At 42.3% G+C, this 17,555-nt stretch overlaps 2 protein-coding genes across 2 annotated transcripts in view; both read right to left on the bottom strand.

Annotated features, from left to right (window-relative positions):
• The window catches only part of sympk (symplekin), a 581,858-nt gene that overhangs the window by 383,748 nt on the left and 180,555 nt on the right, over positions 1-17,555 (bottom strand). The window lies entirely within an intron of this gene.
• LOC114665744 (radial spoke head protein 4 homolog A-like) overlaps positions 1-17,555 on the bottom strand; it is a 52,732-nt gene that overhangs the window by 898 nt on the left and 34,279 nt on the right. The window contains exons 5-6 of the mRNA XM_051934190.1: positions 7,730-7,877; positions 3,642-3,759 (exon numbers count right to left, since the gene is read on the bottom strand). Coding sequence (XP_051790150.1) covers positions 3,642-3,759; positions 7,730-7,877 — 266 coding nt within the window. The remainder of the gene's footprint in view (positions 1-3,641; positions 3,760-7,729; positions 7,878-17,555) is intronic.

Genomic DNA, 17,555 nt, shown 5'->3' with positions numbered 1-17,555 from the left:
GATGGCACATGGAGGACCTTATGAACAGATTAATGTTATGAACAGATTTATGGAATGATGGCACATGGAGTACCTTATGAACATATTTATTGAATGGTGGCACATGGAAGGCCTTATGAGCAGATTTATGGAATGGTGGCACATCGAGGACCTTATGAGCAGATTTATGGAAAGATGGCATATGGAGGACCTTATGAGCAGATTAATGGAATGGTGGCACATGGAGGACCTTATGAGCAGATTTATGGAAAGATGGCATATGGAGGACCTTATGAGCAGATTAATGGAATGGTGGCACATGGAGGACTTTATGAACAGATTACTGTTATGAACAGATTAATGTTATGAACAGATTTATGGAATGATGGCACATGGAGTACCTTATGAACATATTTATTGAACGGTGGCACATGGAAGACCTTATGAGCAGATTTATGGAATGGTGGCACATCGAGGACCTTATGAGCAGATTTATGGAAAGATGGCATATGTAGGACCTTATGAGTAGATTAATGGAATGGTGGTACATGGAGGACCTTATGAACAGATTAATGGAATGGTGGCACATGGAGGACCTCATGAAGAGATTAATGGAATGGTGGCACATGGAGGACCTTATGAACAGATTAATGGAATGGTGGCACATGGAGGACTTCATGAGCAGATTAATGGAATGGTGGCACATGGAGGACCTTATGAACAGATTTATGGAATGGTGACACATCGAGGACCTTATGAGCAGATTTATGGAAAGATGGCATATGGAGGACCTTATGAGCAGATTAATGGAATGGTGGCACATGGAGGTCTTTATGAACAGATTACTGTTATGAACAGATTAAAGGAATGGTGGCACATGGAAGACCTTATGAGTAAATTTATGGAAAGATGGCACATGGAGGACCTTATGAGCAGATTAATGGAATGGTGGCACATGGAGGACCTTATGAACAGATTAATTTTATGAACAGATTAAAGGAATGGTGGCACATGGAAGACCTTATGAGCAGATTTATGGAAAGATGGCACATGGAGGACCTTATGAGCAGATTAATGGAATGGTGGCACATGGAGTACCATATGAACATATTTATGGAATGGTGGCACATGGAAGACCTTATGAGCAGATTTATGGAATGGTGACACATCGAGGACCTTATGAGCAGATTTATGGAATGGTAACACATGGGTAACCTTAGGGGCAGATTTATGGAATGGTGGCACATGGAGGACCTTAGATTTTTTGTAAGTGCAGTTGTTTTCTTCGTTATGTCATGGGAGCTCTCAGATAATGACCACAATCCACTGAAGTTCTACATCCATGTTAACACAATATGAAAAAGTTACTTAGAGGTACTTTATTAATCTGTCACTTTGTGTTTTTATAGACAGTGGATTTGGAAAGTATTCACAGCCCTTCATATTCTGCACATTTTATTGTGTTGCAGTTTTAAGTTGAAATGGATACATTTGCCATTTTTTCCCATCAATTTGCACATAATAACTCAATGACGTTGAAGTCAGAAGTTTGTAAAATTATTACAAATCAAAAACTAAAATTTCTCCTTCATAGATGTATTCATACTCTTAATTCAATATGCTGTAGACAAACTTGAAGCAATAAGGTAGGGGGTCACCTGTGAACTTCGTGCCACATCACATTTCATAGACACCTCCCTGCTGTGCCACACTATGCACCAAATGAAAGCAACAGTCTCCCCCGTGGAGTCTCAATTGGTTCAAAGCAGTAAGGTGTGTGGGGACCATGTGACCTCCCAATAGCTTGTCTAGTGTACCAGGCTATGCACCAAATCAAAGTAATAATCTCCCCTATGAAGTCGCAATCGGTTCAAAGCAAAATGGTAGGGGAATCCCATGAACTCCCAATCGCACTGCATCACTCTTCATAATCATCTCTCTGGTGCGCCACGCCATGAATCTCATCAAAGCAATAGTCTCTCCTTTTGAAGCAACGTGGGGGGGAGTCCACTATGAACTCACAATCGTGCCACACTTAACACACAGCTCTTTAAATAGCCACCTCCCTGGTGCGCCGCGCCTTCCACCGCATCGATAAGTAGGGAGAAGGAGGTCCTGAATGTGCCTCACTTTGAACCGCATCCCTCTTCTATCCGTGTACCATATTTTGCCTTAAGGCCACAGCTCCTGTTGTGCGGTGGAATTCACTGAACTGGTTATAGGGGCCACATCTGGCCAAGAGTCTACATCAGGGGTCCCCAACTCCGGTCCAGGAGGGCCCCAGTGGCTTCAGGTTTTCATTCTAACCCTTTTCTTAATTAGTGACCTGTTTTTGCTGCTAATTAACTTCTTTTGAATTCATTTTAAGTGACTTGTGTTTTAAGATTTGCTCCCCTGAATTTCTTCATCACTCCTCTGAATTTCTTCATTTCTTTTCTTAAATGGCACCCAAACAGAAATGAAATGTGAAGTGAGGGAGCCAACAGAAGACCAACTAAGTGAGGGCCTCAAACTCCAACCAATTTCACCCATTCTTTAATTCCATGGCTTGTTGCTGCTCTCATTGTGCAATGGCAGACATTTACAAAATTACAGATTTTCTGTTTTTTAAGAGAACTGGTGAAATGTTTTGGGGACCTGAGCAGATCAGCATTCCTGAGACCTTCACCTTTCCATATTGCATGATCGACAATGTTGGTCATGTTTTGCTGGTCATGTTCTGGTTAATTTTGCATCTCATTATTGTTTGGCTGCTAATTAAGGAAAAAGAAACAATTCAGGCATCTAAGTCTTCAAGAGCAAGTCAATTAAAATTAATTCAAAAGGTATTAATTAGGGGCGGCACGGTGGCGCAGTGGGTAGCGCTGCTGCCTCACAGTAAGGAGACCTGGGTTGGCTTCCCAGATCCTCCCTGCGTGGAGTTTGCATGTTCTCCCCGTGCTTGCGTGGGATTCCTCCCACAGTCCAAAGTCATGCCGGTTAGGTGCATTGGTGAGTCTAAATTGTCCCTAGTGTGTGCTTGGTGTGTGTGTGTGTGTGTGTGTGTGCCCTGCAGTGGGCTGGAATCCTGCCCAGGGTTTGTTTCCTGCCTTGCGCCCTGTGTTGGCTGGGATTGGCTCCAGCAGACCCCCGTGACCCTGTAGTTAGGATATTGTGGGTTGGATAATGGACGGATGGATATTAAGTAGCAGCAAAAACAGGTCACTAAATAAGAAAAGGGTTAGAATGAAAACCTGCAGCCACTGGTGCCCTGCAGGACCGGAGTTGGGGACCCCTGGTTTACATCATACAGTAACTCATTTGTTCCTGAAACCAAAGTTCCTGTGGTGGTAAAACACCTAATGACAGGTTCTGCCCCAAACTGAACTGGAAAGAAGCAGATCTGAGAATGTGACGTTACGCTTCTTTTTCATTAAGATCCCCACCCAAGATGAGCAGTAAACCAGTCTCCATGTGTACCATACGAGGATGAGGGTCACTTAGGGTCACACAGTGAATTATGGATGGGCATTGAACTGAGGAATTTGTGCTTTACAGTCATCTCTGTCTACCAATTATCATGGTCCAGGAGCTCTTCAGAACATTACCAGAAGAGTTTCTAAATGATTAAAATCCATGCTAAGTGACGACCAGATGTGTTTAATGCTGAGAAATAAACTCACCTTCCTGTAGCAAAGGTGTACGCTCCTGGCCAAATGTTTGATTGAAGGATAGCGATGCTGTGCTGAGGAATAAGGCTGGAAGAGATCTTTGCAGTCCATGGTACTGTATTTTCAATCTCTATAAATATTTAAAAAAATAACAAAAGACTTAGAAGATCAGAATTTGCATCCTGTTTAATGTATACAAGTGTCAATTGTCATAAAGAGAGGAGGAGATCCATCTGGGAATCAGACTTATGGGCAACTGCTGTCCAAAGCAATGAGGACAGCTTGGTCTAAAGGTAAGAAATGATTAAAGCTTGATCTAAAGGTAATCCAGTGGTCCTACGATTCTGTTACAAGGGGCGTTCCAAAAGTCCATTCACTTTAATAGAAAGAGATGTTGTGGGGTACAAAATCTGTAGATTTTTGTCCATATTTTCATTATATTTTGGTGAAGACAACACTAGATGAACTTAAACACAGGACACATCAAAGCATATCCTCTTCCCAATTGTACTTCACTTTTAAAACGGATGTTCAGACAAAAAGAGGAAGACATGACAATGCCTCAGGCTATCAATTACTTTATAACCTGAGAAAGGATGGGCATCTGGGACAACAAGTTGCTAAATGGGTTTACAGCCTGGGAAAGGAAGAAAACAAAAGGTTTTATTGCTTGGGAAAACGGACGTTCTCAAACTGATGAAAGAGTTTGAGAACATTCATCATATTGATAGCCAGCCAATCGGAATATCTAACAATCACATTTTGCGAAAGGTAGAATTTTATAATAAACTAGCTGTGTAAGCCCATTCTGTAAAAAGGCCAGGCACCCAGAAACTATTGAAATCGTCAGAAAAAAAACTGAAATGGAGAGTCGGCAGTTTCGTTTTGCGGATGTGCTCGCCCGCCCTTGTCTATCAGCTGCTAAGCGAGTTTCTCTCTCATTTGTCTTTCCTCAGCAGTTTCACTTTAGCGATGGAGTCAGTTTCAGCTTCATGCTGTAGCCTCATACTTTGTTTTTCTTCCGACTCGTTAACTTGGGGCTGCCTTGCCGGCTCTTTGAGCTTCATGCTATAGCCTCACACTTCCGGCCCGGATAGACAGACACACACACTTCCAAGCGTAGACGTTTATATATAAGATATGCCTTGTCTGAAGAGCGACATCAGGAGAGAAGAAGATGATAACAGAGCGATATCAGAAGAGGGCGCCAGCAACGTGCGTCCGTTTCCATCTGATAGTCGGCAAAGCATTTCATGGACAACTACGAGTGCTAGATCAGAAGTCACCTGCGACATTCATTCTTGTCATCTTTACTGTTTCATAAGCTTTTTCTAAAGACTATACATATATCCAGACTTTACTATCAATCTTTTATTCTATTATTCTTTGTTCTATTTATCATTTATGTAATAAATACCACGCTTCTTTTAACTTTCTATGCTTTGTCTTCATCCATCCATCCATCCATTTACCAACCCACTGAATCTGAACACAGGGTCACGGGGATCTGCTGGAGCCAATCCCAGCCAACACAGGGCACAAGGCAGGAACCAATCCCGGGCAGGGTGCCAACCCACCGCAGGACACACACACCCACACCCACACACCAAGCACACACTAGGGCCAATTTAGAATCGCCAATCCACCTAACCTGCATGTCTTTGGACTGTGGGAGGAAACTGGAGCGCCCGGAGGAAACCCACGCAGACACGGGGAGAACATGCAAACTCCACGCAGGGAGGACCCGGGAAGCGAACCCAGGTCCCCAGGTCTCCTAACTGCGAGGCAGCAGCACTACCCACTGCGCCACCGTGTCGCCCCTTTGTCTTCATGTCTAGAGTAATTGAAGTAATGTAATAAGTTTATCCCTTTTTTATCTTCTAGGGATCTTGAGATAGCTACTCATGCTTTTATCTTTTCTCGCCTCGATTACTGCAATTCGCTGTATTCTGGGATTAACAAATCCCTGATACACAGGTTACAGTTGGTCCAAAATGCTGCCACTCGCTTCCTGGTTGGGGCAAGAAAGTCTGTTTCTGTTTCTCCAATATTATCTTCTTTACACTGGCTGCCTGTCAGTTTTCGAATTGATTTTAAAATCTTGCTGCTAGTTTTTAAATCTTTACATGGGCTTGCTCCTGCCTATTTATCCGAATTGTGTGTTTTACACCAGCCATCTAGAGTGCTTAGATCTTCTGGTCAGCTGTCTCTGGTTGTCCCTCGTACCAAGTGTAAAACAACCGCTGTTGCTCCTCGCCTGTGGAACTCTTTACCTCGTCACATAAAGGAGTCGTCTACAATTGAACTGTTTAAAACAAGATTACAGACTCATTTCTATTCACTTGCATTCCGTGACCTTCAGTAATACTGATGGTTTCCACATTGTGATTATATAACATCACTTCTATTTATTATGTATCTTATATTATGTTCATATATTTTATTTCTATTTATGTTTTATGTTAATTGTATGTTTTTCTTTAATTCTATTATTGTAAAGCACTTTGGCCACAGCATTACAATGTTGTTTTAAATGTGCTATATAAATAAATTGACATTGACAAGTTTATATGTTTAATATGTCACTGTGCTCTGTAAAAAAAAAAAAATTATAAATCCACTCACATGTACAGGCCAGATTTACCACAGAGGGGCTCATCATTTAGAAGTGCTAGGCAAGCATTAGAAGACAAGAAAGGGACAACTATGAAAATGGGCATTGTATTTCTGTGTGACAGAGTCAGCATGATATTGGATCCTCTCTTTGCCTTGTTTGGAATGGCATGATTTACCTAGGGCGTTACGGTGGCGCAGTGGGTAGCGCTGCTGCCTAGCAGTTAGGAGACCCAGGTTCGCTTCCTGGGTCCTCCCTGCATGGAGTTTGCATGTTCTCCCCGTGTCTGCGTGAGTTTCCTCCGGGTACTCCGGTTTCCTCCCACAGTCCATAGACATGCAGGTTAGGTGCATTGCCGATTCTAAATTGTCCCTAGTGTGTGTGGGTGTGGGTGTGTGTGTGCACACCCTTCCCTGCTTGGGGTTTGTTTCCTACCTTGCACACTGTGTTGGCTGGGATTGGCTCCAGCACACCCCCGTGACCCTGTAGTTAGGATATAGCGGGTTGGATAATGGATTGATGGATGAATAACCTAAGTAAGGGCCTGCACATGGAGAAAGAGTATAAAGCCTTGGAAGCCGACGGAAGGATGGAAGATCTCAGAGGCACCAATGAACAGGATGGACTCGGTGTCCCACACAATGACAATTTGGGAAAGGGTGGAGAGAGAAGAGGACCAGTTTGGTTTTATGGCAGGGAGAGGAACAACTGATGCAGTATTTGCATTGAGATGGCTCACAGAGAAGCACTGAGAAAAACAGAAAGGTGAATTTTGATTTGGAGAAGACTTATGGTAGAGTGCCACATCAAGCAGTGTGGAGGTACATGAAGGGAGAAAGCAACACCAAAGAAGCATGTGAAGATTGTCCGGGATATGTACGAGGGAGTGAGGACCCAGATTAGAGGCAGTGTCTAAACCTGGCCCGTCTTAAACACCCTGCACCAAATGCCCCATTCTCCAGTTTAAATATTCTTTGACTCACCTACTCATACAACTCTAAAATATATCGGTGCCCCTCCAATTCAAACATAACCCGCCATAGCGGATGAGGTCCCATTTGTTTCAGAAGGAGTCCCATAAACAATCAGTAGATCTTTCTATCCTGCACTAAGATCTGAGGGACACATTAAGCCTTCTGATCTCCTCAGTCATACCTGGACTGCCATGTAGCACAGGGAGACCTTCAGAGAAGACCATCCTGCTACTTCCGCTCCTCAGCTTGGCATGTAACTCTTTATATTTGAACTACAGAACTAACACTCGGCCCTTACTTATTTCATTTGCTCAATCATAGACAATAACCACTGGATCCACTTTACCAGGGAAGTCTCCTACCTGAGTCTTCGGAAGGCAGCACACCATATGAGACTCTCCATCTCTGGAGCACACCTAATGATTGGGTCGTCCACTATGACTACTGCTCCATTACTGGGGACTGGAGAGCCATGGGGGCTGCTGCCTCCTTTCCATTAACTTTCTTCATACCTGCATCTTCGGATACAGGTGTGAGCAAGGGGGGGCCCACTTCAGGTTCCGGCTCATCGGGTCCTTCATCTTCTTCCTCTTCTTCCTCTTCATCTTCATCTTCATCCCTTTCTCTTTTTTGGGACATATTGACCCACACACAGCGGCCCTAACAAAACAGACAGATATTTAAAGCAGGTTGCTGTATTAGGAATATGGGAGGGAAATCGGCAGTGGAGGCTGAGAGAAAAATCTACCACTATATCAGAGGCCCCCCACAATTAGAAGCCATTGGACAACTCCCTTCAGTGAAGCAGGATCAGCATTCATTTCTATGTTAGGGTTTTGATTTATGTAGAATCGGACTCTGAGGTCCTCAGTTTGTGGCCAGCCTTTCTGTGTGAGGATGCGGAATGGAGAGGAATGAGACCTTGAGGAATTCAGCACCACCATATTATTTATAGTAATGCTGTTAGGTGCTCGCCATTCAGTTGTGGAGTGTGATGCCACATGGGTGTGTTCTATGATATCATCACATTTAAAATGTAACCATGCATCGTCACACATCCATATCTTAGAATTGTTTTTGATGAAAAGAACTAGTGGCTATTCAACTTCATTCTCATTTATCTCAAAATAATCTGAATGAACAGTACCAGTCTGGTTTTCGTCCCCTCCACAGTACAGAAATGGCACTTATAAAAATGACTAATGACCTCCTTATGGCAGCAGATTCTGGTTTAATTCCTATTCTCATCCTTCTTGATCTGAGTGCAGCCTTTGACACTATTTGTCACACTACTCTTCTCAATAGATTATAATAATAATAATAATTCATTACATTTATATAGCGCTTTTCTCAATACTCAAAGCGCTATCCACACAGGGAGGAACCAGGAAGTGAACCCACAATCTTCCACAGTCTCTTACTGCAAAGCAGTAACACTACCACTGCGCCACCTGTGAGGACATTATCTTCGATTGGCATTACCCACACTCCACTAGATTGGTTCAGATCCTACCTCTCAGACCGCACTCAGTTTGTTCAGCTTAAAACTTTCACATCCCAACCCACCGCTGTTACTTCAGGTGGGCTCTGTCCTGGAGCCTCTCCATTTCATTATTTACCTCCATCCCCTTGGTAATATCTTTCATAAATATAACATTAGCTTCCATTGTTATGCTGATGACACCCAGCTCTATCTCACTAGCAAACCTACTTCTTCCTTTCCACCCTCCTGACTTATTGATTGCATAGCAGAAATCAAATCCTGGTTTTCTTCAGATTTTCTTAAATTAAATAACAAGTGACAAAACTGAGGTTCTCCTCATTGGTACAAAATCAACATTATCCAAAACTGAACATTTTTCATTTGTCTTCCCTTCCCCACAGGTTAAGAGTCTGGGTGTCATCCTTGACGGTACTTTATCCTTTCAGTCCCACATCAATAACGTCTCCCGGACTTCATATTTCCACTTGTGTAACATTAATCGTATTCGCCTCTCCCCCCCTCACTCCCCACACCACTGCTATCCTCGTTCATAGCCTTGTCACTTCTCGTCTGGATTATTGCAATTCCCTTTTCTTTGGTCTTTCCCACAGATCTCTTTATAAGCTTCAAGTGGTCCAGAATTCAGCTGCCCACCCTCATCATTACTAGAACCCCCCTCTATTCACCATATCATTCCCATTTTTCAGCAGATCATTGGCTTCTAGTTCAGTTCCGAATTCAATTCAAAATTCTCCTACTAACTTTTAAGGCTCTCCACAACCTCGCCCTTCCATATCTGTCTGACCTCCTCCATGTTGCCATTCCCTCCCGTACCCTTAGATCCTCTTCCTCCGTCCACTTGACCATCCCCTTTGTCCATCTTACCACCATGGGATTCAGTCGCTCCGCTCCCCAGCTCTAGAACTCACTGCCATCTGAGCTTAGAAATATTGAATCAGTCTCACTTTTCAAATCTAAACTTAAAACTCATTTGTTTAAGACTGCTTTCTTTCTTTAATTACAGTTGCTCTGTCTGATTTTAACTTTTGTATTTTACTTTTGTTTATAATCTGTGTTTTTATCTATTGTTCGGTGTCCTTGAGTGTTTAGAAAGGTGCCTTCAAATAAATAAAATGTATTATTATTATTATTATTATTTTTTAACGTGCATTCAGGGAACATCAGGGAAAGGATATTAGAACATTTTCTTTGGATTTAATAACTGTGATTTTTGTCTACTGTTTAAGGGCTCATTCACACATTTTTCTAGTGTTTTAGCTTCTGACCACAATGCTCCTACTCCGCCTGTAAACTTATTTACAATTATTTTCAGTGATACTACTCACCTCTATGTGTTTTAGAAGTGAGCAGTTCAGAAAACTGCAATCTACAGCAGTTCTCGAGTGGTTTCACCTAAAACACTTGTTCCACTGAAATGAATGGTAATGCTCGTAAAATGCAGGTAAACCAAAATACAGTGCCCTCCACTATTATTAGCTCCCCTTGTAAAAATTAACAAGAAGGGTTAGAAAAAATTCACTGTTTGCTGAAGAACCGTCATCTTGCACTGAAACGATGAGAAACATCTTGACCTTTAATTGAAACAAATTCATTCAAAGAAAAACAAGGCCCACATCGAGAAATAAATATTTTTAGCAAAAACACATGTGCCACAATTGTTGGCACCCTTGGAAATGAATGTGAAAGAATGTAACTGAAGCTTGTTTCCCATTTAAATTGGACATTGTTAAGTTGATTGGAGAAATCAATGACTTCCTGATTAACGGGGATACAAATGTGAGGAGGCACAGAACCAAATCCTTAGCCAGCTATCATCATGGCAAAGAAAAGAGAACACTCAATCCAAATGAGGGAGAAGTGTGTTTCCCATCATAACTCAGGGAGTGGTTATTAAAAATAGCTACGAGCCTGAAAATGCGCATTTCTACAGTTAGGGCAATAATAAACAAGTAGTCATCAACTGGAACTGTGACAAACTTGCCTGGAAGAGGACCCAAGTTTATTTTACCCCCATGTACAGTGAGAAGGATGGTAAGAGAGGCAATACTGTCTCCAAGAATCGCAGTTGGGGAACTGCAAGAAGAAGTAAAATCCTGGGGTTATCAAGTCTCTAGAACCACCCATGCCAACAGATTATTTAGAAGGTATGCCAGAGAGAAACATTTGCTGTCAGCTATCCACAGATGTAAGCGCCTGGAGTTTGTAAAACGTTACTACAACTTTCATTGGAACTGTGTTCTATGGTCTGATGAAGCAAAAATTAAACTTATTGGCAATAAACACGCAAATTGGGTTTGGTCTAAAAAGAAGGATGGCTATAATGAAAAGAACCTTGTCCCAACTGTGACATACTGTATGCTGGAGGTTCTGTGATGTTGCAAACACATAACTGCAGTTCATAAATCCTTACAATGGCTCCTGGTTAAGTTTAGGGCAGATTTCAAAATCCTTCTTTTAACATATAAAGCATTAAATGGCTGAAGTCCGGCTTACTTGTCTGAACTTATCATGACTTACAAACCAGAGCGCGCACATTAAGATCTCAAGATGCCGGTCTGCTTATGATTCCAAGGATTAATAAAATAACAGTGGGAGGTCGAGCTTTTAGTTACAGGGCCCCTAAACTGTGGAGTGGTCTGCCTGCTACTATAAGAGATGCCCCTTCAGTCTCAGCTTTTAAATCCCGGCTGAAGACTCAACTTCAGTTTAGCACACCCTGACTAGAGCTGCTGATCAACTGTACAGATTTCATCTCTGTTGTTAGTCATTAGCACTAAAACATAAGTAATATGATAGTTAGAATTGTATAATAACCCTCACCTATTCTGTTTCTCTTCTCGGCACTCAAATGTGGCACTTGGTGCCACTGCCCACCTGCCAAGTTGTTTTGCCTGCCTAAGGTAAAGTCATCCCTGATGGAGGATTGGAGGAAATGTCGGGTTAGAAGGGTCCTTTCATCGGATTAGCGCTATTTCAGCTGTGGAATGGACAAATGGGGGAGGCAGCTTGATGGATGAGGTCTCCAGGACTCTGAACAAATTCAAATCATTATATATGATATCAGTTACTGTTAAATTCTGGTACGTACTTGTAGAAGTTTTATTTTTATACTGTTTTGAGAATTTCTTCTGTTCTGTGTATTGTATTCTTTTTAACACCCACTGCACACCCAACCTACCTCTAAAGGGGTCTCTCTTTGAACTGCCTTTCCCAAGGTTTCTTCCATTTTTTCCCTACAAGGTTTTTTTGGGGAGTTTTTCCTGGTCTTCTTAGAGAGTCAAGGATGGGGGGCTGTCAAGAGGCAGGGTCTGTTAAAGCCCATTGCAGCACTTCTTGTGTGATATTGGGCTATACAAAAATAAACTGTATTGTATTGTATTGTATGTTGTGGGGCTGTTTTTCCTCTAAAGGCCCTGGAAACATTGTTAGTGTGCATGACATGATGGATTCCATGAAATATCAGGAGATTTCAAATCAAAATTTGCCTGCCTCCGCCAGGAAACTAAAACTCGGTCATCACTGGATCTTCCAGCAGGATAATGATCTGAAACACAAGTCCAAATCAACCCTGCAATGGTTAACTGACCACAAAATCAAAGTTCTGCCATGGTCATCTCAGTCCCCTGACCTGAACTCTGTTGAAAACCAGTGGAGTGAGCTGAAGGGAAGAGAACGCAGGAGAGGGCCAAGGACCCTGGGTGATCTGGAGAAATTATGGAAAGAAGAAATTGGTCTCAGACGCCATGCTCTGTATTCTCCAACCTTATAAAAGGTTTCAAGAGAGGATTCTGTGCTGTTATATTGGGAAAGGGAGGTTGTAGAAAGGATTAGATGCATAGGTGCCAACATATTGTGGCACATGTGTTTTTGTTAAAAATATATATTTCTTGATGATGGCTTTGTTTTTCTTTGAATGAACTTGTTTCAAATAAAGGTCAGATGTTTCTCATTTTTTCAGTGCAAGACGACGGTTAATCAGCAAACTGATTTTTTTTTTTTAATGCTTCTTACTAATTTTTACAAGGGGTGCCAATAATAGTAGACAGCACTGTAGAAACATTTTCATGGGAAGTCAGTACCTCTTCTTGAATGAGTGGCAACTATTAAAGGAGAGGTTAAGCTCGCATGTATACTCATGGACCAAAGTTTTAGAACACCTCAGTGCTTCAGTTTTTCTTCAAATTTAATCAATTGAAATGCAATGAATGACCTAAAATGGTAAAATGGTAAGCAGTAAACTACCAGAGGTATAAATGAAAGGTAAGAACTGTAGGAGACCTGCCAAATTGGTAGGCAGAGTGATTGGCAGGTGGCCTGCCTCTTGGAGACCACCCACAACCTATATGGAACATCACCAAGGCATTGAAACATAAACACAATTACTAGCAAATATTAATACAATTAATACGGTACATACAAATGAATCTAAAACTTGAGATGTAATGGTATTTTGTCGACAGAGAAATATTACAGACACATTTCCAGCTTTTCATGTTAAAGTAGGTAATCATGTGCAGTTTAGTGCACTTAATGATACCAATCAGTCCAGAAATGCATGAGAAAAACATGCAAAGCCCATACAATCCTTGGTGTTGTGAGGCAGGAATGACAGCACTGCACTACCACGCTGTCTAAAGTTACAAAGGTTTAACTTGATTAAAACTAAATGTAGCCCTTTAACATCTACCGGATTTTTCGCTCCTTAAGACGCACCTGACCATTAGACGCAACTAGGTTTAGAGGAGGAAAACAAGAGAAAAAAATATTCAATAAAATATAGCAGAATAATATTTCAACCACGTAAAGTCAATATTCAACCATGTAAATTCAACATCGGTATTAAGAACCGTCATCACTGTCATTAACAAATGAGGAGAGACTTAAATTTCAAGCTCTCTTCTAGTTTTCTGGAAACCCCAAGAAATCCTTCTCGCTAGTGTCAGAATTTATGAAGCTCAGTTTCTCACAATCACTTTGCAGCGGCAAATACCTATCATCAGCCACCAGGGGACAAAGCACATTTGGATCAATGCTCCCTGAAGTTATATCGCCAGTCTAGTCCCATCTCTATTTGTAATGCCACAAAGCCCTTCATCTCGTCTTTTGTTGTGGGTTTCCACTTTGAAAACGAGAATGCGGTGCAAGCGCAGCCCACGATTCAAAAAATTGCTCTGCATACCTGTTTGTCTCATCTGACAGTAGCTGAAAGGCAGCTTCAGGAAAGAACAGCCTGAAGTAGTCCAGCGGCTGGTAATCTGTCGAGTCCAACAGCAAGCCATACTGTCTTGTGAAGTCCTGTAGCCAGTTTGGCTCCCAATCAATGTCTGGGTATTCCTCCCACACGAACCTTGCCATAGGTGCATCGGCTGCACGAATGCACTCAACTGAGGCGGCATCGGCTGGTGTCCAATCAGCTGATGCCAGTTCTTCACTCTCTTGCTCGATCTCCTGATCACGCTCAACAAAATCAGAGTCCGACTCGGCGATAATGTGTAAAACATCATCTGCTGAGTATTTTGTTTTCTGCACTCGCTTCGCTCCCTGGTGAGATGTCGATGCCATCTTGCCTTTGTTTACATTTTGTAACCCACGCGCACACACAAGGATTAAATGGTGAGTCAATGAATCTAACATTCCTCCAAGCAGAGAGGGAATGCCTGTGACGTAACAGTGAGTTTTGTCACCATTAACAGCTAATTGTCGCCCTCTACCCCTGGATGTCGACTTTTGTCAGGTAATGCACATCAGGGTCTGTGACGTAATATTCGCTCCATAAGATGCACAGACATTTCCACCCTTCTTTTTAGGGAAAAAAAGTGCATCTTATGGAGCAAAAAATACGGTATTTAGTTCTTGTCACTTAATTGCAACCTATAGTACCACTCAAAAGTTTTAGATCACCTCAGTTTTTTCTGCAAAAAACTTAAAAAATAAAGGAAATTTCCAAATATTACAAATGGGCCTTCGTCAGGAAACAACTAATAGGTTACAACCTACAGATGTTCTGCAGCAGTTAAAGTAAACTAAGTCTTACAAGTTGTAGCAAACAATTTGCACAGGTGTCCCAACTTCTGCTGATTACTTTAAACCCCTCTGTCTCTCTTTAAGCAGAGTTGGAATAGACTGTGTCACAACACCCTCTGAAGTACTACTTGGACAATATTACACTTGTGGCGGACGGCCGGGATGCCCCTTTGACACTTGGACCGGGGGAGCAACCATGGGGTGCACAGTACGTCCCCCGGAATGCATGGTGGCAGCCCTCCTGGGTTACATCGGGGCCACAGGTGTGGGACTTCAGGGCTCAGAACTGTTGGGATCCGTGGCCACCACCAGAGGGAGCTGCATGGCTTCCTAAGCCCGTGTGGGCAGAAATACAACCACACCCAGAAGTGCAGCCTGAATTAGGTTAATTATTACCTGGAGTACATCTGGGTGGGCTATAAGAAGAGCCTGCAGCCACTACTCGAGGAGCCAGAGTCGGAGGGAGGAGGAGTAGTGGAGGAGGAGGAAGAAGAAGAAGAGTAGTGTGTTTTTGGGCGTTTTTCATACTGTGTGTTTTTGGGACTGTGCTATAGCTGATGGACATGGGGAAGACGTGATCCCCCAGCAGAAGAAAAATAAAATCTTTATTTTATTTTTACCTGTGCCTCCATTGTCAGTTTGTGTTGGGTCGATGCCTATATAGTGCCTTTGCCACACACTGTACAAAGTTGTAAATTCCAGTGAAAACAACAATTAAAAGTGCGTTATTACCCTTACAACTGTATGCCTTTCATTTAGAGAAACTGCAACAAAATATCATAGTGTCAGTGAGTCCAGTGGTGTCCTACACAATCCAAAGGCAACTGGAAACTGGAAGAAATTCCGATAGGAAGAGATCTGGCGGACCCAAAGTCACAACCCAATCGGAAGACAAGTTTCTGAGGGTCACCAGCTTGACTGATCACAGGAGCCTCACAACACAACAGCTTCAAGCACAGCTTAACATTGCAGGTCGACAAAAAGCAAGTGTCAGTTTGTACTGTGAAGAGGTGACTTTGTGCTGGAACTTTGACAGGGCGAGTGGTAGGAAGAAAGCCATTACTTAAAGGACAAAATAGGGCTATGAAATACCGGCTGTGGTCTACTGCAGACTGGAAGAAAGTCTTAAGAACCTTCTTCTTCTTTCGGCTACTCCCGTTAGGGGTTGCCACAGCGGATCATATTGTCCGCATATTGATTTGGCAAAATTTTACACCGGATGACCTTCCTGACGTAACCCTCCCCATTTATCCAGGCTTGGGACAGGCAAACTGGTTTGTGCATCCCCTGTGGCTGGGTTAAGAAAGATTTATGGACCGATGAAAGAAAATTTAAATCTTCAGTTCATCACGCAGGGTGTTTGTACGCTGTTGGTGAAAGGATGGCTCCTCAGTGTGTGACACCAACTGTCAAACATGGAGGAGGAAGTGTGGTGGTTTGGGATACTTTTGCTGGGGGCAGAGGTAGTGACTTGCACAGAGTGACTGGCATTCTGAATAAAAAAGGGTTACCACAGGTTGGCTCTTATATTAGCAAAAGGTGCAGGCTTCTTTGATGAATCAAAAATTTGAATAAAATTGTGCACACTTAATGATTCCTTTTTAAATTGCTGTTGTTTATTTGTTCTGTGTCAGTTTATTAGAGCATAAGAACATTAGAACACTCTAGATGAGAACAGGCCATTCAGCCCAACAAAGCTCGCCAGTCCTATCCACTAATTTGTTCCAAAAAAACATCAAGTCGAGTTTTGAAAGTCCCTAAAGTCTTACTGTCTACCACACTACTTGGTCTCTTAGTGTCTATCGTTCTTTGTGTAATGAAAAACTTCCTAATATTTGTGTGAAATTTACCCTCAACAAGTTTCCAACTGTGTACCCATGTTCTTGATGACCTCATTTTAAAGTCACCGTCTCAATCCACTGGACTAATTCCCTTCATAATTTTAAACACTTCAGTCAGGTCACCTCTTAATCTTCTTTTGCTCAAACTGTAAAGGCTCAGCTCTTTTAATCTTTCATCATAATTCAACCCCTGTAGCCCTGGAATCAGCCAAGTCTGGACATTCTCTTGTGCTGTTATGTCCTTTTTGTAGCCTGGAGACCCAAACTGCCACCCAGTACTCCAGATGAGGCCTCACCAGTGCATTATAAAGGTTGAGCAGAACCTCCTGTGACTTGTACTCCACACATCAGGGCGCTATATAACCAGACATTCTGTTAGCCTTCTTAATGGCTACTGAACACAGTCTGGAAGTTGATAGCTTAGAGTCCACTTTGACTCCTAAGTCCTTCTTGTAAGGTGTACTCTTGATTTTCCGACGACCTGTATGCAAACCTCACATTTTTACTTCCCATGTGTAATATTTTACATTTACTGACATTAAATTTCATCTTCTACAAATCTGTCCAAGCATGTATGCTTCTGTAATGATATAACATATTCCAAATTATCTGCTAATCCACCTATCTTGGTATCATCTGTTAACTTAACCAGCTTGTTACTTATATTCCTATCTAAATCATTTATATATATTAAAAATAGCAGCGACCCTAGCACTGACCCCTGCTGGTCACCTCTCTTAACATCAGCCAGTTGTGATGAGGTTCCTCGCACCATCACCCTCTATTTCCTGTGTCTGAGCCAATTCTGCACCCATCTAAAAACATCACCCTGAACTGCCACTTCTTTTAATTTGATGCCCAACCTCTCATGTGGCACCTTATCAAATGCTTTCTGAAAGTCCAGATAAATAATGTCATCTGCTCCACTCTGGTTGTATCCTTTTGTTGCCTCCTCATAGAATTCCAACA

This window comes from Erpetoichthys calabaricus, chromosome 1 (assembly GCF_900747795.2).
Source record: "Erpetoichthys calabaricus chromosome 1, fErpCal1.3, whole genome shotgun sequence".
NCBI classification, from domain to species: domain Eukaryota; kingdom Metazoa; phylum Chordata; class Cladistia; order Polypteriformes; family Polypteridae; genus Erpetoichthys; species Erpetoichthys calabaricus.
The sequence above is the reverse complement of the archived record's forward strand: the minus strand, read 5'-3'. Positions and strand labels throughout refer to the sequence as shown.